General features: G+C 50.3%; 4 protein-coding genes across 8 annotated transcripts in view; 2 read left to right on the top strand and 2 right to left on the bottom strand.

Moving 5' to 3' along the window:
• The window catches only part of LOC104357097 (rho guanine nucleotide exchange factor 18), a 51,375-nt gene extending 46,232 nt beyond the window's left edge, over window positions 1-5,143 (top strand). For all 4 annotated transcript variants that reach the window (XM_042794739.1, XM_032994698.2, XM_032994699.2 and 1 more), the window contains one exon: window positions 14-5,143. In XM_042794739.1, coding sequence (XP_042650673.1) covers window positions 14-174 — 161 coding nt within the window. In that variant the 3' untranslated portion in view covers window positions 175-5,143. The remainder of the gene's footprint in view (window positions 1-13) is intronic.
• A 4,875-nt stretch (window positions 5,144-10,018) lies between these two features.
• On the bottom strand, window positions 10,019-13,994 carry LOC104357096 (ectoderm-neural cortex protein 1). Its single transcript, XM_042795061.1, has 3 exons — window positions 13,965-13,994; window positions 11,572-13,383; window positions 10,019-10,596 (listed from the first exon to the last, which is right to left on the bottom strand). Exon 2 carries the CDS (start codon window positions 13,366-13,368, stop codon window positions 11,599-11,601), a length of 1,770 nt encoding a protein of 589 aa, XP_042650995.1. The 5' UTR covers window positions 13,369-13,383; window positions 13,965-13,994; the 3' UTR covers window positions 10,019-10,596; window positions 11,572-11,598.
• A 1,636-nt stretch (window positions 13,995-15,630) lies between these two features.
• LOC116962012 (peroxisomal membrane protein 11C) lies at window positions 15,631-17,810 on the bottom strand. 2 transcript variants are annotated; one of them, XM_032994733.2, is made up of 5 exons: window positions 17,572-17,810; window positions 17,304-17,492; window positions 17,036-17,214; window positions 16,819-16,869; window positions 15,631-16,697 (listed from the first exon to the last, which is right to left on the bottom strand). In XM_032994733.2, the coding sequence occupies exons 1-5, from the start codon at window positions 17,704-17,706 to the stop codon at window positions 16,475-16,477; spliced, it is 777 nt and encodes a 258-aa protein (XP_032850624.2). In that variant the 5' UTR covers window positions 17,707-17,810; the 3' UTR covers window positions 15,631-16,474. The 2 variants fall into 2 exon arrangements, with proteins under 2 accessions (XP_032850624.2, XP_032850623.2); XM_032994732.2 differs by having other exon boundaries at window positions 15,631-16,694.
• On the top strand, window positions 17,746-23,230 carry LOC122153671 (testis-expressed protein 45-like). The gene is given in 10 exon segments (XM_042795086.1): window positions 17,746-18,280; window positions 18,783-18,886; window positions 19,072-19,166; window positions 19,258-19,373; window positions 19,709-19,827; window positions 20,046-20,247; window positions 21,184-21,269; window positions 21,798-21,967; window positions 23,165-23,193; window positions 23,196-23,230. Coding segments are annotated over 10 exon segments (1,491 nt in total).
• The last annotated feature ends 131 nt before the right edge of the window (window positions 23,231-23,361 follow it).

The following is a 23,361-nucleotide window of genomic DNA, read 5'->3' as shown; positions in this document are numbered from 1 at the left end:
TTTTTTTCTATAGAATTGTATGGCCATACAGATGCTCAGCTGGAAGCACTTTCATCTGCCTCAGTGACCCTATTCAAGCCCAGTAATGCTCCCATTCAGACGCTGGTGACCTCTCAGCCAAGTCCATTGAATGTGCAAGATGATACCAGCAAAGAAGATGTCATTTTCTTCTAGTTGTTTCCATTTAAAGATTAATCTTCTGCCATGTTGTTTCAAGAACTCAGGCCCCAGTGTTCAACATCACAGAAACCTGACGTGGACGCCTTTTCATCCCTGCCCCATTACTACTAGCAAGGACCAGACCAGGATTACTGTTCTACTTTGTTGGCTTCTCTGCCAGCAGCTCAGAATGAGGGCACAGTAGTAACAATTTGCTTTTAGATTCTCCAAACATGGATATGTATTGACATATATGGTATGGGTATATAAATTCAGAGCATATTCAAATGCTGCCATTTATTGTAATGTGCTCTTTTCAGAGAATGTACACTCTTTGTGGGCACCATCTTGTAAATTGTTATAGTTGATGCTGAACCGCCCAGATTTTTATGTAAAAAGTTTTAGTAGTATGCCCCAAAATGGCTGCAAATTTTTAAATCCTTTTTCACAGGTACATGGTCGGTAATGGATTATGCTGACAGTGTGTTAACAACTAGTTGACTAGCAAGCCAGTCTCCTTACAGCCAGGCAGGACAGACATTGTGGTACCTGCTCAGAGGAGCCAGAACGGTGAATTCAGTGGAGCACACGCTCAGTGGCCAGGTACAGCAGAAGAAAGAAGGTAAGCTTCTTAACAGAGTCTTCAAGGGTCAGGAGCTCCACCTGCTTGTGGATGGGAAGGGTTGGACATGGGAGAATGCACGACGGTAATGAAGAGTTGGACTAAATGCACATTTCCTTGGCCATCAGCTGCACTGGGATACCTGTCTCCTTGGACACATTGGGCAGCTCTCCATGCTAGTGAGAGCAGTGCAGGTTCCCAAGCAAAACTCATGAGTTGGGTCAGAATGAACTTAGGGACTTGGATTTTGTTCTTTGCTGAAGATATGTATAAGAAGCGCTGGAATGCAGTAATTTATTGTCTTGTTTAACCCTGAGTTTTCTGCATCTTCTGTTTGTCTGTTAACTTGTTGGGACTTTACTCCAAGTACCAGAAGATATCAAAGCTGCTGTTACTGCAGAGACTTGTCTGCAGCACTGTGTTAGGAATGAAGGGAATAAGAACTGTTTGGTTTTAAAATTAAAAAAAAATATATTCTTAGCTAAACCTGTGTTGGTTAGCTGCTTACAGCTAAACCAGCTTTGATACCTCTTGTTAAATGGGTCAGTTCTTAATCGTGGAATGGTGATGACATTAAGTGTTCTGCTCAAAAGGCATTATTTCCCTTTGTAGTAATTTGCACAGTCATTTTGTTGTATTATATTACTTCACTCTGTATCTCGGTTCTTTATTACACGCATCACCTAAGGATGTGTGTTCCAGTATATGTTGAATGTGACCAGTCACATATATTGTGCAGTGGAGAGATTGTTTAGAGGGTATTATTACAGAATTAAAGAAATCAGTATCTCGGAGCTTAAAAACTTGGGTTAATACCTTTCAGAACACGATTGATAGTAGTTGTTTTCATAGCTTCAACTCTGGCTTAAAGTGATTTTTAACACCAGTGGATGGAATGCATGGTCAGTTCTCCATCCAGTCGCATGGCAATTTGTCAATCTCCTCAAATCATGCTGTCTCAGTGGTTAGGCCCTATGTGATGATATGCCTATGTTAAGGCAGTAACTTCACTTTGCTTGAAAGTTTCTAATTTCAGTAGTTACAGTGCAGGAAACATTATACATTTTCAGGAGAAAATACAGTTTGTTTTCAAGTGGTGATAATTTGGGTTATTGTCTTCAGACAAGAAACTGAAAAATCCAAATTTACTGGTCAGAGTGAGGGGAGACAGATAAGCTACAAAATACTGAATTGGGCCTAGGGAGCAAGCACTCCTTGCTGCAACACTTCTTGAATTTAAAGGTCGTCATCTTTGAGAAGCAAAACTGGCATTAACCTGAAGCAATGGCCCTGAGTTCAGTGAGAGGAAATGCCAAACCATCTGGCTTGTTACCAGACTGGTGATACTCCCCCACCGCCAACAAATTATTGCTATGAAATTGGACACACTTCACTGTAATACCAAAGGACTTCTTGGTAAAACATCTGTGTTGCAGAATTTATGCAGATTATCAGTGGCTAGATTGGCAGAAAACAGGATGGGGAACACAGTGATTTTTGTATCGTTGTGATCCGATGTTGATGATGGTTGGAACATAGTTCTACATTATATTCATTTTTTGCGTTCCTAAAGGCTAGATAGGAATAGAGAGGAAATCTTCTTAAAATTAATGTATCTTCCGATCAAGCCAGCATGTGAGATCCAGCAGCTCTTTAGGACTGATTTTTCAATCAGCTGATGTGGAGACTCCAGTCATCTCCGATATCCGTGTAATTTCGCCTGTAAGCATACAGTGAAGCAGCAAAAATGCACAGTATGTTCTCTCCTTCGTGCTGTGGTTTGGGCCACTCCTAGCGAACACTCTATGCCCCCATTGCCTTAAAGTACCAGGTTTTTAGGAGTTTTAGCCTGAAGTGAAGTTGCATCAGTGGAATAAACCACCTCAACCAAAGAGGGATGGCTCTGTTTGGGTATTTGAAAACAATTTTTGGAAACATTTATTTGGTTTAATTTTGTGCCAGTCCTAAAGTATGGGACAGAGTGTTCTATGAACTGAAGGTGTTTATTTGGCTACTTTCTTCTTCTGTGCAATGAATGAACTCGGATATGGAACAGTGACATCTAGAAAATAGGCTGCAGTGAGGTCTCATTTCTTTTAATGTTTTAGCTTAAATACTACTGTTTTCATACTTGTCAGCAGTACTTCGTATAATTTCTGGCTGTTAGCAAATGGACCCAGGACCGCTACAGGCTGGGCTGTTGGTTCAGCACCTCAAAAGCTCTGTGGAATACAGGTCTTCAATCTGTAACTGAGAAATTACCTTAAAAATCATTATCTGTCCCCAATACACATGTCTAGCTGCATCTAGCTTTATGAAAACTGTTTTCACCCTGAATAGAGACGGCAACTCCTTTCACTTGGGTCAAAACCATTTAAGTGCCATAGTTGGTATTCATGTGGCTTCCTGTTCAGTACTGTGCCTAGCTTGGGGAAGGCTTTAGAATCAGCAAATGCTGTGATATCTCCTTGCTGGTGCAGAGTTTACCATACCAGAGTATGGTAAAATTATTTGTAGGAGGCTGAGGGAAGCAAGTGAAAGATTTTTTTTTTTTTTTTTTTTTTTTTTTTTTAAATAGATAATGGGTCATCTCTTCACTTCTGCAAAACTGAATCTGTGAAATTGTTATCAAATCACTCCAGTTGAGTGAACTAGTTTTGGACTCTTTACTCAAGTCTTACTCCTAGAAAAATAACTCTTATAGGCAAATTAGATTGAAAAATACTGCTGTGTCCTGAGCTAAGTAACCTGCTATTGATTCTGAGTAATATGCTTTCCATTTGGTTTTTTGATTACTTCAGATAAAAGTTTCCTTTTAAGTGATATCTGAGGATTAGACCATTCAAAATTCTGTGCCTCCCAGGTGCCTTTTGGCTTCTTTCTGAGCTGGGGTGTGGAGGAAATTACAGCACGAGCTTTGAACTGCCTTCTTTGCTTTGCTTCGTGTCATGGCCTTAAAATGATTGTCACGTTTGTCCTTTAATATTGTGATGTTGCGATGTAGAGGCTGTTTCTATGGTTCTGATTTTCAATTTTCTCTCTGGTGTAAAGGATGCTTCCTCTTTCCCTGCCCATCTGGAATATGGTCATTTTGTATTTCAGACTGAGGATCCCTCTGTGTTCACTAGTACTGAGCACATCTGCCCTGTGTGTATTGTAAATGCTTTCCTGGTTTTTAACTGTGCTATCTGTGAATTGTAGTTGTGGCATGTCCCACAAATTGAGATCGCTAATCATTTCCCAATGTGAGGCAGAAGAATCGGTATTTCTAGAGATGCTTGCTCATCAAGGTAGTAACATTCCTGCAAAGGTAGGAGTACTTCTGAATAATTTGCGGACAGTTTTTGTCTTTCTGACTAATAGTCAGATGATCCTGCATATATGGAACTTGGTGTTTGTCATTTGCATTTACAATGGAAGTTGAAACTTAAACTAGGAGAGGGTTAAAAGTACGTTTTTCGTTTCACTTGTACTTTCAACCTTGCAGAATAGGAGCTAAAGTTCCACGGTGCTGCTCAGTGGAGTCCCTGTGTGTTGTGCCCCTGTGCAAGGGAATTTGGAGCGTTTTGTTGTCTTCCCCAGCAGTTCTCGCATTTACAAGAAGAAAAAAATCTTGGCGCCAGGTTACACATGTGCTATCTTTGCCTGACTTTCTTGCTGAATTGGTAAAAGAAAGGCCTTTTCCCCTGCTCTCTCTTTCGAGGCCAGACCCAACATCTTTGTAACCACTGGCAGTTCTTTATCATCTACCATCAGCGTGTTATTCATCGAATACCATTTGTGTGAGCTCTGGTTCATACCATTTGTGCCATGTTTATAAATCAGTTTTTTATATTTTTGTACTGAAAGAATTGGAGCACTTTAGATAAGTTTATTTCAAATTCCATTTCTGCTTGTACCTGGAAGGAAATCTCTCATGCAAGTAGATCCTGTTGGCATAACTGCGTGCATCTCACTCAGAGCTGTGAACTCTCTTGATGCTCTTTAGTCTTAGGTCTGGTTTCTAGGCCCACCTTGCACTGTAAAGATTTAATAAATAATCATGGTCCATGGTTAAATTGACCATTTTGTTGGGGAAGCGTTTGGTTTTGGTTTTTGTTAGGGTGTAAACATTGTAAATAATTCCTTTACTGTTGATACTGCAGTAGCAACATCTTTGTAGTCTTTATTTTATTTGTAAAGTTGATGGTTAAATGTTAATATTCTGTTGAATTGTGCACTCTTGATTAATTGTAAACTTGATCTTAGCACACCAAATGATTTTTACAATGATTGCAATGTTTCTCCACTGAAGGATTTCAGAGCTGCAATAGGACTGAAACCAACTTCTAGCAATAAAAAAAAAAAAAAAAAAAAAAAAAATTAAAAACTGACTCCCTTTATTTATTATTTTCTGTTTGAACTGAAGATCAAAGCAGCAGCCGCTTCCCACATGCTTCTCATTTTCTACCCTGGACAGAAATAAGGTGCCATATGAACAAAAGTCTGCCGGTTTTCCCCAGGAGAGGACAGAGCACAGGAGGTGTTAAGTGGAGGATACCAGTAGCTGCAGACCTTGCCAGTGAGGTGAGCACGCTAGGAAAAAATCAGCTGGTCTCAAAATGTCTGAACTCATTATGCTAGTGAGAGAGTGAACTTAACAAAGTTGCTTATATTAGCCTGTAGGTACTTTGTGTGGTGCCAGTCTGAGACATGCCTGGCTCTGTCCCAGACAGTATCGGTTCCCATTTGGAACAAGTATAACAAAAATAGAAACTTTCTCCCTAGTGCTTGTGCCAATTTGGCAGCCCGCGCTCCCAGCACCATCCCATAGCCTCTGGCTGGTGCAGTGCTTCCCAGCTCCAGAGTCAGCAAGTTGTGTTTCCTGGTAAAATCCCCACTTGTGGCATCCTGGCAAGCAAGCCCAAAAACTGTAGCCTCGAATAATTTCTAGAGATTAGAACAGATGCAAAACTGGGGAGAGAGTGAGAAAACTGGGGCTTGGATCAGTACTCACAAAGGAAGAGGTTTGGTTTTTACCACCAGAATCCTCCGCTGTAGCCAGCATTGAGGAAAACCCTCCGCCAGTTTTGGATGGGACTGTGCCAGTGGTGCAGACTGGCCGCTTTGCACAGCACTCAGTCTTTGTGTCTGTCAAAGCGTCTTTGGAGGACCCAGGTCCTTTGTACAGGAGTCAGTAGAACACAGTCTGCATTTTTCAGTCCCTGAAGTGCGGCTGACATCTGGGTTGCGGCACAAACTGGAACTCAGTTGGAAAAACACAAGTTTTTCTACTTTTCTAACCTATGTAAATAATCAAAAACTTCCAGACACACCAGTGTTTAAAATACAACTTGATCTTTATGGGAAATAACGGACTGATGTGTTAGTGAATGGAGTTTTAAAGTAAGTGTGTGTGTGTGTGTGTGTAAGCTTTTGCTTGCAATTCCTTTGAGAGAATATTTCTTACATCTGCTTCTGCTCAGCTTCCAGGGAGCTGAGCTGCAGCGGCCGCTGGAGGTCACTGCCTCTGTGCGCTTTCAGACTGCACCGTCTGTCACAAGGCAAGTAACTTCATCTCCATTTATACATATTTTCCAGCAGCAAGAAATGGAATTAAAGTGATTTTATGGGGGACAGCTGAGAGGGACAGTCTAGGACCAAAGTTACAAAGAGCTGCTTCCAGAGCAGTGGGTTTAATTTTTATTTTCTAATTGCACTGTACTCTTTTGCAGCCATCATCCTTTGTCAGACCAGTAGGAATTGTTTCTAAAAAGACAGAAGGATCAGGGAGCTCCAGGGTTAATGTAGCCAAGAGGGATCCCTGCAGCACAGGTTCCCACTGGGAACTGCCCAGCAGCAGCAGCCCGGAGCTCAGCAGGGGCAAGTTTAAATCTTGGGCAGAATTTGCATCTGTTGGAAGTTTAGTGCTGGTGCAGCCATCAGTGTTCAAAGGAGCGTGGGTGTTCCTGTGTTAGGCTTTGGTTCTTGCCGCAACAGCAGGTCAGAGGTTCCTTTGGTGCTTGCAAACCCCCTGACTGACAGTATCATTGATAATGCTGTCGCTGGTCTGTGAGGCACAGTCTTGGTTTTTCACGAGGGTGTGATTTCAGGAGAGGGTGTGATTTCAGGACGGTGGCAGCGGTGCCTTCAGAGCTGTTAACTTGCTCATACCAGTATTCCAGCAGCTCCGCCCTGCCTTGTCTCCCTTTAAAATCTGTAGCTAATTAACCCGAAACCCAAACCACATTCTTTCTATGTGGATGAATCATTCGGAGGCCATAGGCAATGACCAGCTTTATGCTAAATCTTCCTCTTTCATGTGGGTGAGACACGGCTGATGGTTCCCATACGTGCATCTGAGATTCATCCCCAAGCCAGATGCTTGAGGACAAACACGCACAAAGGATATTGGCTCTGCAGTGTGCTCTGACAGTGGGAATGTGCTGTTTTCTGCCTTTCCCTTTCCTCACCCCTGTGACTCAAATCCGGTTTAATTTCTCATCCCAGCAATGGGGCCAGCCCAGGGCTCCGCAGACAAGGGACGTGGGGCCTGTCCTTGTGTGGTGCCTGCATTGTTTGCAGCTTCTGGGCCCGTGGGATCTGGCAGAGGATAAAAGCCAAACCCTCTCGGAGCTGGCAGTGCTGGAGCGTGCGACGCACGGTTCCTGGCTCTGGGACAGTGTCTTATGCACAGGAGGCTCAAACAGGGCAGGGATCGCTTTGTTACGGGACTCTGGTACACAGGAGCATGAAAAATCCTCGCTGAGCAGGGCAACGTAGATGTGCCTGTCCCACGGCAGAGCAGCAGTCGGTGCCTTTTCATGGTGTGGGGCGCAGCGTGTCGCTGGACCTGGACCCATCCCGGGTGACTGTGTGTGATATGCAGATCAGTCAGGGGATTTCAGACAGGGGACATGTGTAATGTCCTTTCTTCCCTTCTAGAACATTTGAAGTCACGGACAAAAACCACACTGTAGGGTGTAGTTAGTTAGTTAGTGTTTTGTTTTTCCTGGGCTGCCGTGAATTGTCATTGTGACAGCAGCGTGTATGCCAGTTCCTTGCTAGATGTGTGCTGGGTGCACTGCAGAACATTTCAAGGATCCATATCCAATCTTAGCCAGAAAAGGGAATTTCTCAGTTAATGCTGTTCTGTTTTTTTTGTGACTAACAGCACTGGCCATCCATGGCGGAGAAGGGGAAAAGGCTATGGGCTGCCTTGGTATACCAGCAGCACCTACGAACACAAGAACCAGTATAGTTCACTGAAAACCATCGTGGGCTGTGTATCTTGTGGCCAGGAGGGAGGTGGGTCAGTCTAATGCTGTATTTCTCTGGCTGGCGTTGAGGAGACTTTCAGGCTTTGTGTGAGAAGAGGAACATCGCATGGGCGAGCGATGTCACACTCAGATTGTTTTGGCTTTGAGCCTAGCGATGCCCATATGTGTTGCCTCTTATAGATGTGATCGTGGGCTGGGGTCTAGCTGGAGCAGAGCAGCCACGAAGTGGGGTTCTGGGGTAGGAAGAGAGGCCTAGGTTTGAGCTATGTTGAGGTACTAAATTCGTTCTATTAATTCAGGAGGATTTCTGTCCCAGTAACCAAATTAACCCTTAAACCAAATTCACCTGCAGCCCAGTTGGCCAAAATCTTCTGGCCCCTGCACTGAAGCAGTGAGTGGATCAATGCATGGAAATGTCAAACTGGGAAAACAGGTCTGTTGGGACAAAGTCAAGCATGCAAGAGTAAAAGGTGTCTAGCTTTCCCCAAGGGTGCTCCCCACTGTGCCGGGAGCTGGTTCCTGCCAGGAGGAGGTGGAGTTGGAGGGACAGCGCGGGGCTTTCTGCCAGATGAAGGAGGATGAAGGCAATGAAATGCAGCTCTGGCTGTCTTTGTTGCCAGAAGTGGGGAGCCACTGCAGAGCAGCCAAGCCCAGGTGCGCTTGAAGTGCTGGTTTTCCCTGAGAGGTAGTTAGCTGTAAGTATAGTTTGGAATAAGGCAACAATTCACAGACGTTTGCAAAAGCTTCGGCAGCAGGGCCGCTCGCTCCCTGAGCTGAAAATGCCGTGAGTGTGGCTCAGATAACAGCCCAGCGCCAGGAGCAGGAGCCAGACGGAGACCCACAGTGCTGGAAGCAACTTTGTCCCTGGTGCAAAAGGCGGATGTGGCTGGGAGCCAACCTCTTATTGCTTGGCAGCATAAATAAAACAGCTGCTGCTGAAATGGCCATGAATGAAACCTCCGCTCCTCTGACTTGCTGAGCGAAGTCGGACTTTGTCCGACCCTCAGGAATAGATGTAGGTAGAATAAAGGTGAACAGGGATGGAGATGCTTCCTGCTGGTTTCTAGTCCCAGCCGTGTCCTGTGCTGTGACTTTCCCCTGCCCTGCAAGCACGCTTGCCTGCCTGCACTCGCATGTGCGAGGCATGGCCAAAGTAGGAGCTGCCCCACTGCTGCCTGTGGAGCTCCGGGCTAGCTTTGCTGGGCAGGCTCTGGGCTCCTCTCCCTGCAGCCTGGTACACAAGCCTCTTGGATCCAGTCACTGATGGAGGCAGCACAGCAAGGGTAAATAAAAAAAGGCCCAGCTGGGAGACTGCAAATGGCAGAGGCATCAGAAAACAGGATGGAAATTAAGTCAATTTATCTGCTTCAGCCACCAGCAGCAGGGCAGCTTGCTTCCTTCCAGTCTTGCCAGTTCTTGCCTATACTAGCAGCTAGGAAGGGTTGTGACATTGATTTATTTAACTCCGGAACAGAATAATGGATCACACCCAAACCGTGCTTCTGTGGCGAGACGGTTGGTTGTACCTTCAGTGCCTGTTTCCTCTGACCGTGCAGATTCCTGTCTCCTACCTCCCACCCTTACCAGAGCTTTTCCTTCCCAACCACTGCCCCCACCATCACCTGCAGCAGGGCCCGGGGCGCGCAGCCCTCAGGGAGAGACATGGCAGCACTTTCCTCCATTCCTTTTGGCAGTGAGGAAACCCAGCTCGCTAGAGATGACCAGGGTGAGGGCGGAGAATAGCTTCATCCTTGGAGTTTTAAACAGATTGGTGTGTCCTTTGAAGCTGGGAGGCAGTACAGGTCCTGAGCTTTCCTAAGTCCTGAGTTACAAAGACAGGAAGATCTGAGCCCTCTCTAGCCGATGAAGGTTTGGACTCTTAAGCAGGGATTGCTCTTCGCTATTTTGCTAAACATTAGTTCAAGTGTGGGCTGGGAAAACTTGCAGGTTTAGCATATAGGACAGGCAAGGGACATGGTGGATTTTATTAAGATTTATTGAAGCAGCTCCAGGCTGAGTAATAAACACACACAACTGCTGTATAAAAAAAAAATAAGGTACAGAACCAGCCCCTGGGCAAAGTGCTGTCGCGTGTTTAGGCATTTCAGGCAACTGCCTCTGGTGCCGCCTGCATTCCAAATCACAGCAGACAGCAGCACAGCCCAGAGCCTCGACCAGCTACTCAGGAGCTTCCTTTGTCCTTTCTAGTAAATATCACTTAAACCAAAATATTCCATAAGAAGTCAAAAATATTCCCCTGGTTCCTGCTCTGAGATCACAAGAGTTAGGAGAAAACTTGGAAACCTTTTGCCGCCCCAAGGGACAGCACAAGCTGCCAGCCCGAGGAGGTCCCTCCGCGCTTGTCCCCTCCCTGCTCTGAATGAAGGGGATTTACAGCAGCAGTTCAAAGCCAAAGCCGGGCTGCCCTGGGCCCTGCTGACACTAACGAGATCCACGCAAGGGCTGGCATCCAGATCACACACTTGCTAGGAAGGAGGAGGGTCTTCAGTCTGGATCCTCAGTGAAGTGAGACACTGGCAAAATCAAGTGTGAAGCCTGGAGTGCAGAAAAAAATATTGTGAGACCATTGTGCAGCAAACCCAGAAACACTCCCCAGGCCTCAAAACCCCGAACGCTGTTACCGTGGAGTGACTGCTGTGTATTTTCCCCCTACATCAGGACTTTCCCATAGGCATCACAGGATATTTTATTACATTTAACAAGTCCATTGGGGTAGTACATCTATTGCGAGGGGAAAAGAAAAACCTGCAGGGATCTGTGATTCACTGGCATCTTTTCTGCCAACAGCCTTCAGAAAGGTTTAACTCCAGTTGCGAATTTTTAAAAAGTTAATCACTGTGTAGCAAGAAAGAAATAGCATGAAAGGGACACCAGAGAATAATTACAAGTGGAGAAACCCTGTGTTTATATGTAGACAGGACTTGTCTTACAAATGCAATTACCAACCACTCTAGGACTAAATCCCAGCTGTGATCTTATTCTGGCCCCAGCTCACATCCCTCACATCCCACAAGACATTTGGGTGCCACAAGCAGATTAACCGTGGCACCAGAAGCAGGCTGCTGTGCTAAAAGCAGCAGCCAGTCCCCCATGGCACCGCGCGGTCTCCCCCAGCTCCTGCAGCCAGCCTGCCTCTTAACATAACCATCGGCTCCACGAGTTTTCTGTACCAGGGAGGACACCCAATCCTCCTCGCAGAGAGCATTCCCCGAAATCTTTGCATAGGCCAAGACTCAGTGGAAGGGCTAGGATGCCAGGTTAAGTGTCTTGTTATTTATACTGATCTTCTCCCCGCAGCGTTTCAGCACCTAAAGAGACAACCTCCCTCTCCTGCAGGGTTTTAGATCCCAAACTACCAGCCTGGAAGCACCTTCTGGACCCGGTGCTCACACAAGGCTGTTCTCCAGGACAACTCCAATCCAGATCCACGTGCATCTGCCCCTCGGGGTTTAACCCTTGTGCAGCGCCAAGTTATATAGGGGAGCTCTGGGTTGATCTGCAACTATTTACCTTCCAGGTTCTTCGCCACACCGTGACTCAGGCAGACAGGTACTTCCAGGTGCTGACAAAGGCGGTGGGGATGAGGGAATAGGGCACCGTCGTGACGCTGCTCCAGGTGTCGGACGACGGATCGTAGCAGTCCAGCGTTTTGCAGCGCTGAGCCCCGCAGTAGCCCCCCACCACGTACAGTCTGTTACCCGACGTAACGGCGCGGCAGCTGATGCGCTTGGCGGTGACGTCCCCGAATTTGGACCACTGGTAGGTGTCACTGTGGAAGCGGTAAGCGGAGCTGGCGGAGAACTCCGTGTCCCCCCCGATGACGATGATGTGGCTGCCCACCACGGCGGCGGCCGTGTATCGCCAGGGCTGGGGGCAGCTGGTGGGCACCGTCCAGCGGTTCTGGCAGGGGTCGAAGCACTGCACCTTGGGCAGCTTCTCCTGGTTGGCGCTGGTGCCACCGAAAACGAAGAGCTTCATCTTGGCTCCCACCACGGCGGCGTTGCTTACGCCTTCTCGGAGAGGAGCCACCAAGGACCATTTGTCCAGCTGTGGGTCGTAGTGTTCGACTTGCTTCAGCGAAACGGAGGGGGAGGCCGGGAAGGCCCCGCTCACAGCGGTGTGACCCCCCACCACGTACAGACAGTGGTCCAGCTCAGCGGAGCCGTGGCCAAACCGCGCCACCAGCATGGGAGCAGCTTTCGCCCACTCGTCGTGGAGGGTGTCATAAACCCAGACGTCTCTGGAAGCGCCGTTCTCGGAGCCTTTGCCGCCGGTGATGTACACTTTGCACCCGATGGCGCAGGCACTGCACTCTTTACGAGGGCTTGGGATGTCGGCACGAGGAATGATCTCGCTGGTTTTATGATCCAGCATGTAAATCTTGTCACACATGAAGGTCTGGCCACCGAGCAGCAGCAGGGCCTGGCTGACCTTGCGGGGTCGGGCGCAGCACCCCGTCACAAGGCCGTCATTTTGCAGGATCTTCATTTTGCATCGTACGGCATCGGCCACAATCTCTTCCCCCAGCTTGTGGCTGGTCACCAGCTTCTCACAGGCCACTTGCTTCCGCAGGTAGGACTCGGGCAGAAGGGCCAGGCGGACGGAGCGCAGCAGCTCTGGCAGAACTTCATGACGTCGGGGCAAATCGTACCGGATCCAACCTATAACGGCCTCGTAGACCAACGTCTCATCCTCTACTTCCAGCTCTTCACTCTCCACCAGCTCCAGCAGCTTGTCTTTGGGCAGCCGGAGGAAGTCTTCGGTCTTGCAGAGCGAGGTGAAGTTGGCCAGCGCCATCCTCCAGGACAGCTCCAGCAGCCGCTCGCAGCAGTGGGCATCGGACAGCAACAACATGTTCAAACAATTCCCAGGGTAGAGATTCTTCTCCAGGAAGTCGGCCGAAGCATCCCGAATATCCTGAAACTGCAACATGTCCCCAGCCTCCAGCAAGGACTCCGCGTTCTCCTCATTAATCAGCACCCGGGCCGAGTAGGCGTAATCCAACAGCAGCTCCAGCACCTCGGGGTGGAGGGAGTCGTGGAAGTTGACTTCGGCGTCTCGGCTCTCTTTCAAGCCCCCGCTGAACATAGCGTCGAAGTAGCGGCTGCAGGAGGCCAGGACGGCCCGGTGGCAGTGGAAGGTCTGGTTCCCGGCTCGCAGCACCGCGTCGGTGAAGAGGTGCCGCTTGCGGAGCAGGTTGAGGTGGGTGAGGAGGCTGTCGGCATGGCCCGGTTTGTGAAAGAGGTGGATGTTCATGGAGCCAGAGCTGGAGCGAGATTTGCGGTTCTCGTGGCTGCTGACGGACATGGTGCTGAGCCTGCTCTGCGAGGGCAAACGGGAGTCAGCAGGGACGAGCCCCGTGGCACCGGGAGCGCGGGGGGGCGGGGGGGGGGGGGTGTCCCGCGGCGGTGGGGCTCGCCCAGTGCAAACCGGAACGGGGCACCGGGCGGTCGCGGGCCAAACGCCGGTGCAGAGAACGGCTCCGCCGGGCCCCGCGTAGAATCGGGGGAGTGAAAGGGGGGGGGGGGGTCCCGATGTGCAGTTCTGGTGCTGCCCGACGCAGGCGTTGCCCGCTCCCGGTGCCCCCGCGCTCCCCGCGACACCCTCTCCCGGTGCCGCCTTCCCCCGGTGCACCCCGCCCCCGGTGCCCCCCAGCTCCCGCACCCCCCGCTCCCGGTGCTGCACACCCCCGCTCTTGGTGCCGGTGCCCCCCCCCTTCCCGGTGCTGCACACCCCCGCTCTCGGTGCCGGTGCCCCCCCGCTCCCGGTGCTGCCCACGCTCGGTCCCGGTGCCCCCCCTCTCCCGGTGCTGCACACCCCCGCTCTCGGTGCTGGTACCCCCCCGCTCCTGGTGGTGCCCAACCCCGGTGCCGGTGCCCCCCTCTCCCGCCTCCCGCGCTCACCCGCCGCTCGCCGCCCGTTCTGCCGCCGCGCCCCGCCGCCGCGTGGCCCCCGCGCCGCCGGCCCCGCCCCTCCCGCGGCGGAACAGCCAATCACCGCCCTCCTCCGCGCTCTTTTGTGAATGGGAGCCGGGGCCGGCCGTGCGCATGCGCCGCCCCTTAACCCTTTCCTGGCTGCCGCCGGCGGGTCCCTCCGTCCCCCCTTTTCCCAGCGCTGCTCCCCCCGAACCGAAGCAGCTTACTCGGGGCAGGAGCACCGCTCCCTCCCGCAGCAAGGCTTCGGCAGCCGAAAGGGGGATGGTAGGGCAGCCCTGACGCTCATAAAGCCCGGCCGGAACTTTGGCCGCGGAGCCACGCTGCCATAAATGGGCGATAAAAGCAAAAATCCGGGGTCTGGGCTGGAAGCGGCAGCTCAGCCTTTAGCTCCCGGCTTGCTGACAAAGGGAGGTCACGGCCCGAACAAACTATCCCTGCTCAGCAAATGTTCTCCTGCATGGGGCAGAGCAGGAGCTGAGTTGGGCTTAAGGCCGCAGCAGAAAAGAGGAGAAAAAACAAAACAAACAAAAAAAAAAGAAAAAAAAAAAAAAAGACAGATTTTGAGAGGATTGGGGTGGGGGCTTGGACTAAGAAAGAGCGAATGCTGGTCTGGCCAGTCAGCAGCCACCATCGATGTTTAAATATTGTGTGTCAGGAGGGACCAAAACCCCTCTACGGAAAAATAGGAATTTCAGAAATTCTTAAGTACCAGATTTTGCATTATCTTTGCACATTTCAGTTTGTCCGGCGCTTCACCGGCTGTGATTTAAAAATCACTCCATGAGGAAGGGGATAAAGCAAGCACATTTAGAGCGGTTTACAGCAACCTTTCTTTATGTTAAAATGAAAAACATGGTTTAGAGTTTTACTAATTTGGTATCAGAGGTGTGTATATTTAATTGCTATAGTTCCACCTTGTCCCACACTGAGTAGGCGAGAGTGTTCAGAAGGAATGGATTCATGGGGTTAAGAATACAAAGAGATAGAATCTGATTTCTGATTAAAACCCCACCAAATTGCAGCAGGAGCCACCGCAGCTGGTGACAGGACGAGGCAGCAGCTACAGCTGTCCCCAACGCCAGGCCCCGGGCTCTTCAGGCACAAGACCTGTGGCATGAGTAGAGGCAAAAGGAGTCTTTTCCAGCTAAACCTGTACCAAAACTGGTAAATCTGACACCAAATTCTGAGCACAATGAGGGAGGTGTCTGCTGGGGCACTTGGCAGGGTGAAGGTCCAGATAAACGGCGAGGACAGGGCGGAGGATGAAGAGTATCAAGACCTCGCTCTGCTCTTTGGACACAGGCAGGAGAGTTTCCAGTGTCAGTGCCAAAACCAGCAACAACAACAACAAAAGAGATCAAACCTCCTGGATGTGTGATGGGCACCGTACTGCGTCCCAGGGAGCACAAGCACCACGCAGGCTGAGCGGGATTGTTTTCAAAAGATGCATTTCCATGACAGTCAGTCAGGTGCTCTAAATTATTTCGGGAGAAGGAAAGCTGATAACAGATGGGGAGCTGCAGCCAACGCAGCACAAACGTTTTCTGTTGCCTAGGCACGGCTCAGAGCTTTCTAGAACCAGATAAAAGAACATTGGCCCAGTTATCTGAGGGACTGATCACTCAAGGCCACCTTTGAAGTATTTGTCTCATTTATTATTGGTACCGCCTAGAAATATAACTATAAAACTCATCTTGGCATTGGTTTGATTGGTCCTTTGAAAGGTGATTAATAAATTTGCTGTTTTTTAAAAAAAAAGTCTGTTGGCTGCTGCTGGAGCCTGGTGGAAGAGCTCCACCCGGTGGCATTCCATAAAGGCACGGCTGGAGGCTGAGCGCTGCCTCTTGTTTCCCCCAGGAAGTCTCAACTTTCAGTATTTCCCCTTAAGATGAGCAACACAGCCCAGAAGAAAGCCTCTCGAGGAACTGTGAACAGTTGCTGTTCCTTTCCCATTTCCCCTCAAAACACAACAGTCACAGCCACAATAACCGCTTGCTCCTCTCCGTGCTTGGGGCACCTGCTCCGGGCTCAAACACCAAAATATCTGATGGAGAAAGTTCCCTGATACCAGTCACCCCTCCCTGGTTCAGACAAGGCACCGAGACCAGAGGAGTTTTGTGCGACAGAACCATGGCCTCTTCCCCGCCTAACGCTGACTTTGTGCTCTTTTAAATTACTGCATGTGTCTTTTGGGACAGAGGAAGGAAGAATGGAAGTGACTTTTCCCCTCTATTTTCCCAGTCTTAGGAGATTTCTTGATTTTCAGAGGGTTCACCTGAAAGATTTCTCTGATGAAGAGTGATAAAACTTGTTAGCCGCAAACAATCCTCTCTGTAATAGACATCTTGACTACAGTCCCAATTACAGGATGTGTGAAATTACAACCAAAAACACCCAGGCATGTTAAAATACACCCTGCCTCACACTAAAGGCATTTTTGCCGTGTAAAAATTTGCCTCCTGAAGCTTAATTATGTTTTATACAGCTTCAGAATTTCCTCCTCCAGATGACTGGTAGATTCCAATCAGGGAAGATATGGTCCCCAGGAGACCGACTAGCCAGGGAGGAAAGCGGCCAGCCCAAAGGAATCCCGGCGGCAGCCAGTGGATTGCGTTGGAGAGATCTGCTGCGTCTGTGAGGATGCTCAAAACTTCAGCCTTTACTTGGGCTTTTGTTTCCTTTTGACTCTCCTTTGTACTGCTGGAAGCAAAACTAACATTAGTGAAAGCCCATAACGTAATAATAATCAGTGATAGCTCACAGATGAGGGCAGATGTATTGGGGTTAGATTAGCTGTAGAGCCAAGAAGGGGAAATCATACCACTTGTGCTGCCTCAGCTTTCTTCTTAACTGGAACAAGATTCTCAGGGATCTGAAAACAAGACAACAGAGTTATTTTCTCCGCAGTGCCAAGGGGGAGGATTTTTATCTCTTGCATTAAGCGCATCGGTGAGGAAGCGTGCATGCTTCTGCGGCTGAGAGGGTCCTCCATTTTAGCCCGATCACAAGGGGATTCGTTCCCTGTCCCATCCCCTTACCGCAGGATGCCCAGGAGCAGGGAGAAAGCCCAGAGCACTGTGCTCAGCGTCCACCAGTTCCGCGAGCCGAGGCGGACAACACCGGCGTCCGCTGCCCAGGCGATGTGCTCGCAGGGATAGTAGAGCTGGTTGGCCAGGTTGCAGAGCACCGACAGCGCCCGCACCAAAGTGTCCTCATCCTGCGGGGAGCACGGGGGACACGACACACCTTGGCGCTGGTGGGGCGGGGGGGGGAGGCCACCGCTGCTCCCCACGGCCCTGCGCTCACCTTAGGGCCCAGCCCGTAGCTGCAGCTGTAGCTGAGCATGGCGAAGTCGTCGAAGAGGCGGAGGGCGGTGCGGCAGGCGCTCAGCTGGGCCGACACGGCCAGGAGGCTCCCGGGCAGCCCGGATGGCGAGGCCTGAGGCCCGGCCAGCGCTCCGCCCGCCAGCTGACAGCCATAGCAAAGCGCACGGACCTGCGGAGGCACAACCCGGTGAGAGCCCGGCCGTCCCGGCCGCTCAAGGACCCTGCCGGGCCGCTCCCCGCCCACTCACCACCCGGTCGCGGCCGCGGTAGGTCTCCAGCACAGCGACTAGGCCGCGGAAGGCGCCCGCCGCCATAGCAACGGCTTCCCGGATGTGCCGCCGGCGGCGCGGGGCTTGCCGGGAAGGTGGCGGAGCCGTCGCCATGGCGACGCGGCCCGGTACCCAAACCGCGGCCTTTCGGTGATGGCGGCGGCGGCGGCGGCAGCGATCCCGGCCCCGCTCACCGGCCTCGCCTTCCTGAAGGCATCGCACATTCAGCTGGGGGCTGACCGCTGGACGCCGCGCAGCGCCCGGCGACCATTTTCTCACAGCCAGTTCCCCCCACTCTGGGGGGTTTACCGGCCGGCGCCGGCCCCGCCGCCCCGCAGCGAGTGGGCGCTGAGGGCGGCTGGGGGTGACGGCGGGGGAACCTGCTCGGAAACTCGCCTGGCGTTTCCAGAGAGGCCCCTGCAGCGGGTGGCCCCCGTTGTTCGCCCGGAGCCACGGCTCCGCATGCACACAGACCCCCGCATCCGCGTCCTCGCCTCGGCGACGAGGGAGAGCTTCCCCTGGCCACACGCCCCCCTTCAGACACCCCCCCGGCCCACGGCCGAGAAATGGAAGGATGACGTTCCATGTGGCGACAGAGAGAAAATAAGGCTCCCTCCATCCCTCTACGCCTTTTCATACCCAGCGTGGGAAATCCAGCCTGCCGCCAGGCCATGGCACTCGCACTGGGGTGAGCTGTTTTAAGGGCTGATGTGTCCCCAGCAGACCTTCCTGGCACCAGGGCTTGGCTCAGAGTCCTGCTGTGAAAAATTAAAGCTGTTAGAACTATTAGGATATTTTGCCTTCTCTTTATATAGCTGAGTAAATCAATCCGATGCTCATAAAACAGGTTAATAGCACTAACTAGAGCCACTCGCTAGCCGAGCTTTTTGCTGCGCAGCCTTTCCAGCTGTCTTTAACACTTGCTGTATCCCCAGATGCTGCAGTTTTCACCCCAGAGCTGCATCACTTCTGAGGCACCACATCCATGTTCTGCAGTGTTGCAACTCACTGCAACCCGGTGTCAGTTGTTTTGCCATTTCACTACACAAAACAGATTCAGTAGTATTGAAATACTAAAAGAGCAGCTGCCTCAAAATTGTAGCTTCAATATCATTAATATTTCCTTATAAGGGTAAACAGAGCATTTTTAAAAATAACACCATTCATTCTCCCTTCTGGCTGTTTGGCAGGATGTGTTCCTACTATTAAAGGGGATGGACAGTCCTATTACCACACTTCTTATCAAGCACAGTTTAAAGGTGAATGGAGTCCACCTGCAAAGCCCAGTGAAAAGGTAACAGCATGATTTTGGGGACGACCAAGATACAGTCAAAGGGCAGCATGTTCCCATGTTGAATTCCATCCTGAAAGGGGTGGGATCCGTGCAAGTGAAAACCAGATGAATGGAAAGACAGAGCAGGGAGACAAAGGAATTATGCTTTAAGTGGCTGTTCTGTAGCTCTCTTGGCTTCCCTTCAGCACATGTCTACTATTACATTTGGGGATCCCAGAAGCAGTGGATCTATGAGTGAGCAGAAACATGCCTACAGTGCCCCGGACAAGCGGAGACACAGGTATCAGCAGGAGAACCTGATGGGCATCCCTAGGAACTGCTCTTTCTGATGAACTTTGCTAGTTAAGCAGCTCATATCTGGTATCTCGCAGGGTCTATGACAAGGAACGTGCTGCCTCCCATATCCACCACACAAACATGCAGCTGGGGGACGGTTGCATCAGATTCTCCACCTCAACGTCAGAGCTCTTCCCAGTGCACAATCTAGGTAGGGTAGGTCTGTGACACAGAGGCCACATGTACAGACCACTACTGGGGTTTATAATGAGCTGAACAGTAGGTTTTATCATTTGGTTTTAGTGTAGTAATTAAAGATACAGTGCATTCATATGATATGTATATAATTTGATATTTTGAATAGTTTTTACATACTCAGCACCAGTGTCGTCACTGTGAGGCTCCCTTTCATCCTCACTCCACTTCCCCAGCAGGTTAAATCGCTGTATTCATTCCTGTGCTCTACTGCACAAGGAGAAACTGTTGTAGGTATAAATTGTTCAGAGACTGAGGCACTCTAATATCCTTCACTTTTGCTTTTGCCAGAGCCTGTAACTACCGCTCATCCAAACAGATATGCCTCATCCATCCCCAGAGGCGACGAGGACCCTGAGAGAAATCAAGCATTGGCCAGCACTACTACTACACAGCTCTCCTACCCAGAGGTCTGTTTCCAGCTTTGCTGTGCGGGTGTTTCTCTGGTGGAGACCCTCTCTTCTTTTACTCACGCTGCTCTGGTGCCTAAAGCCGATGTCCTCTTCTCTTCTCCCCTCCCCACACCACGTGGCAGCGCTGGACACTGGGCTGTGTAGGGTGCTAATGTGCAATAGGGCGCCTTTTCCAGCCACAGCCTGTTTCTGTTAAAGCAGCTCTTGTCCTCCAGACTGACAGGTGGAACCTCGCACCGAAGCCTGACTCACTACTTCAGAAACATCAAAGCAATGTCTGCTTGGGAGATGAGTGTTCAGGATCCAGTTTCTTCAGCACAACGCAGCAGGCAGACTATCAGCCACCCTGCCAGGGCCAGAGGGTGATGGCAGACAGCAGGAGCCACCGCGAGAGCCACGTCCCCTTCACCTATCACAGTAAGGCCGTGTTGCTCAGACCGTGGTGGTGCTGTATGAAGCCTGCTGAGGTTCTCCTGGCTCTTTGCAAGGGGCAGAGGTGCCTGGTGCTCTGGGGAAGGAGGCAGCACGGACATCTCGAGTTGGAGATGGCAGGGAGGCGCTGGTGCAGCATCGTGTCTTCAGTAAAATGAGACTGTTACCCCAAAACCAGGCAGGACAGCCATGCCTACTGCTGCTGGTTCTCACAGCGGCTCCTAATCTCAGGAGAGATTTCACCTTCCCAGATGCCATCTCACTCACTCTGATGCCTGTGCCAGCCATAGGCATTCACTGCCATCACACGGCAATTCAGGTGTTGTGAAAGACTTCTAAGACATGAACCAGTGGCTCGATCTTTCTCCCTTGCTACATTTGTTTTTAGAAGTTGTTTTGCATTTGTATTTGGGAGGAAGGAGAGGATTTCAATCAAAAGCTGTGCTTATGCAACCTCAGGAAGGGATGTGGTTAGAGCTGGTCATGGAAGGCATTAAGAAAATCCTCCTCTGACGTTGCCTCCTGTTTCTGATGGCCAGTACTCTGCAGCTAAAAGAGAGGTCCTTTCATACCATGTATCTGGTTTTAAGCCATTTATTTTACTAAATGTGGAACAGATCATAGTTGAATTGATCTCTTCCTCGGCCTCAACCTTCTGGAGTAGCTCCATAACTAGCATATGGAGTGATATTCCTGTAACTGCCATGTGAATTTCTTTATTTACCTCCTCACCCTGAGAATTGTTTTCTGTCTGGGCAAAGGTTTTCAGCAAAGTGCTGACGGCAAAGCCTGTCTTTTCCTCTCGTTAATGGAAATGCATGCAGATCTGTGACTGCAAGTCAAACTGCAAAGCTTTTCTGGTGTTGCCTCCTAATTTACTGGCTTGAATTTAATTTTTATTTCAATTCCATCTGTCAGCAGATGAAAGTTCTGTCACAACCACGCAGGCCATGCTGGTCCCACACAGACAGCAGAAACAACGACTCTCCAAAGACATGCTACAGCAGGTACAGCCTTAATAGGCTTGGATTTACCACGGGGCAGCTTGGGGAAGCGGGATTATACCAAGTGAAGCTGTAGCCTGCCCATTAACATCATCAGTTTTGGTGTTGTTAGCTCTTGAGCGACTTGAGATGGGACAGCCGCGCAGCAAATCCTGTCTGCCTCCAGTCTCAAGTAAATGCTCTGTGGGGAGCAGAGTTGTAGCTGAAGAAAAAATCTTTGAAGGGACAGGCAACCAAATTCCTAAACCAAGGAACATTGGAGGGAGGAGGAAGGTGATTCTGGTCCCTCACAGAGGATCAAAGGAGGAAGACTGGCATGGCTAGAGGCATCCAGCCAGGGTAAAGGTCTGCACCATCAGCAGAGAAGGCTGTGAATCTGCCAGAGAGGGAGAATGCAGGCTGGCACAGACTGCAGCTGCCTGGTGGGGTGACCCCTCAGGTAGCAACACAGAGCTGAGATGTAGGGGCTGTCAGGTTCCACATTACCACCCGCCCCTGCCCCATGTGCTGAAAGCTTTCCTCTCTCCTCAGATCAAATGCTCACACCTGGGGCTGCCCTGGAGGGCGCAGGACCTCTTCAGGACTGAGCAGAAAGATGAGTTCACACCCAAGTCCAGAGGCCCAGCAGAAATCCAAAAGGCAAACTCCCAAGTGAGCCGTGTCCCCCTGGGGAACCTGAAAAAATACTGTCCCCAGAGGAAGGTGATCTTCGCACGGTGATGTTCTCCCAGCTTCAGTGACCACCCAGCCCTTGCTACCCACCGCGGACTGCCTACACCTCATGTTACCCGTTAGCAGTCCTAGCACCCTGCTCTTACCCTGTCTGGGTGTTATTACAGGGAACATTTATTTCTCAGATTTAATGAGGACACAAGAAGGTGGTGTGACAGCAAGAATAAACACTGGGAGATTAGCCCAGAGACATGGGTGACACATCTCTCGGGATTGCGAGACCCACTGAGTGCCTCTAAGGCAGGCGCTGGGGCAGGAGGAAGCAGATGGGGTAGGGGGAAGCTCAGAGAAAGGGCAAGAGATCAGTAGCAAAGTGAGAGGCACTGTCAGGGCTGTGTGGGGGCTGGAATATTCCCTTATTATCTGTTTGGATTTTGGTGTCAAGGCCTGAAACCAAAGGTCAGTGAACAGTAGGGCAGAGAGGTAGCTCTCCCCAGCTTATGAGTGGGCTGTTTTCCTAGAGGTGAGCTGTGTATTTTTGTTGAGCTGATAACTTGCATGGGTTTCCTGAATGCTGAGCTTGCACTATCTCTGTTTGGGATACAGGTATTTTGAAGATGGATCAGTGTGGGCCCATCTGCCCCCTCCCTGGGGAGGCTGAGTGATCCAGGTCAGCTGCTGCCTTGCCACAGCTGCCACTTTGCAGGCTCTGGTCATCCTTTTGGTGCAGACGGGTCTGATTCATGTGTGCTGTGAGCCAGCACCGAAGCATTTGAGCACGAATTACTAAACCATTTAAAACTGCTGCAGTTTGTGTGTGAACAGGGGCTGGGCCCATGAGCCCTCATGCTTTCCTCTTGGGATTTGACTCTACCTCTTTCAGGAAAGGGACAGTCTTTGCTCCACGCGTACTGCAAAGAAACCACATATTCCAGTCTTGCAAATGCACACAGGCACCTCACAGTATCTCACACTGGTATGTTGCAAACACCTCAATTCAAACACCTAAATTAAATCATTTGGTGTAGTAACAGGGTCTTGCATCTGCTACAGGTATGCCCCATTACTTTTATGTGACCCTGAGGTAGCACTGTCACCTGTGCTACTGCAGAAACAGGCACGCTTCACTGGGGATAAGTGGTGAACATCACCCTTTTGGTGGAACCAGCTGGCTGGGGAACTGTTGCTGGGAGGTCCCTGTGGTTATTCACTTTCTTTTTCATGTGGATTTTGATGCAACTTCAGACACAGAAAGTAAACTGGCTTTCGGGGTAAGGGTCTTTGCTTTCTAAACTCCTCTCCCACCCCTTCCAGCAATGCCCCAGGAGTGCCCCAGCTGGCAAGGCCAAGCAGGCTTTCTTCAATTCCCCCAGCTACAGGAAATCTGCCCCAGCATGGCTGGTGGTGTGTGACACCCCTCCCT

This window comes from Tyto alba, unplaced genomic scaffold (assembly GCF_018691265.1).
Source record: "Tyto alba isolate M040663 unplaced genomic scaffold, T.alba_DEE_v4.0 Super-Scaffold_20000042, whole genome shotgun sequence".
Lineage (NCBI taxonomy): Eukaryota > Metazoa > Chordata > Aves > Strigiformes > Tytonidae > Tyto > Tyto alba.
This window is presented reverse-complemented; position numbering and strand designations above follow the sequence as displayed.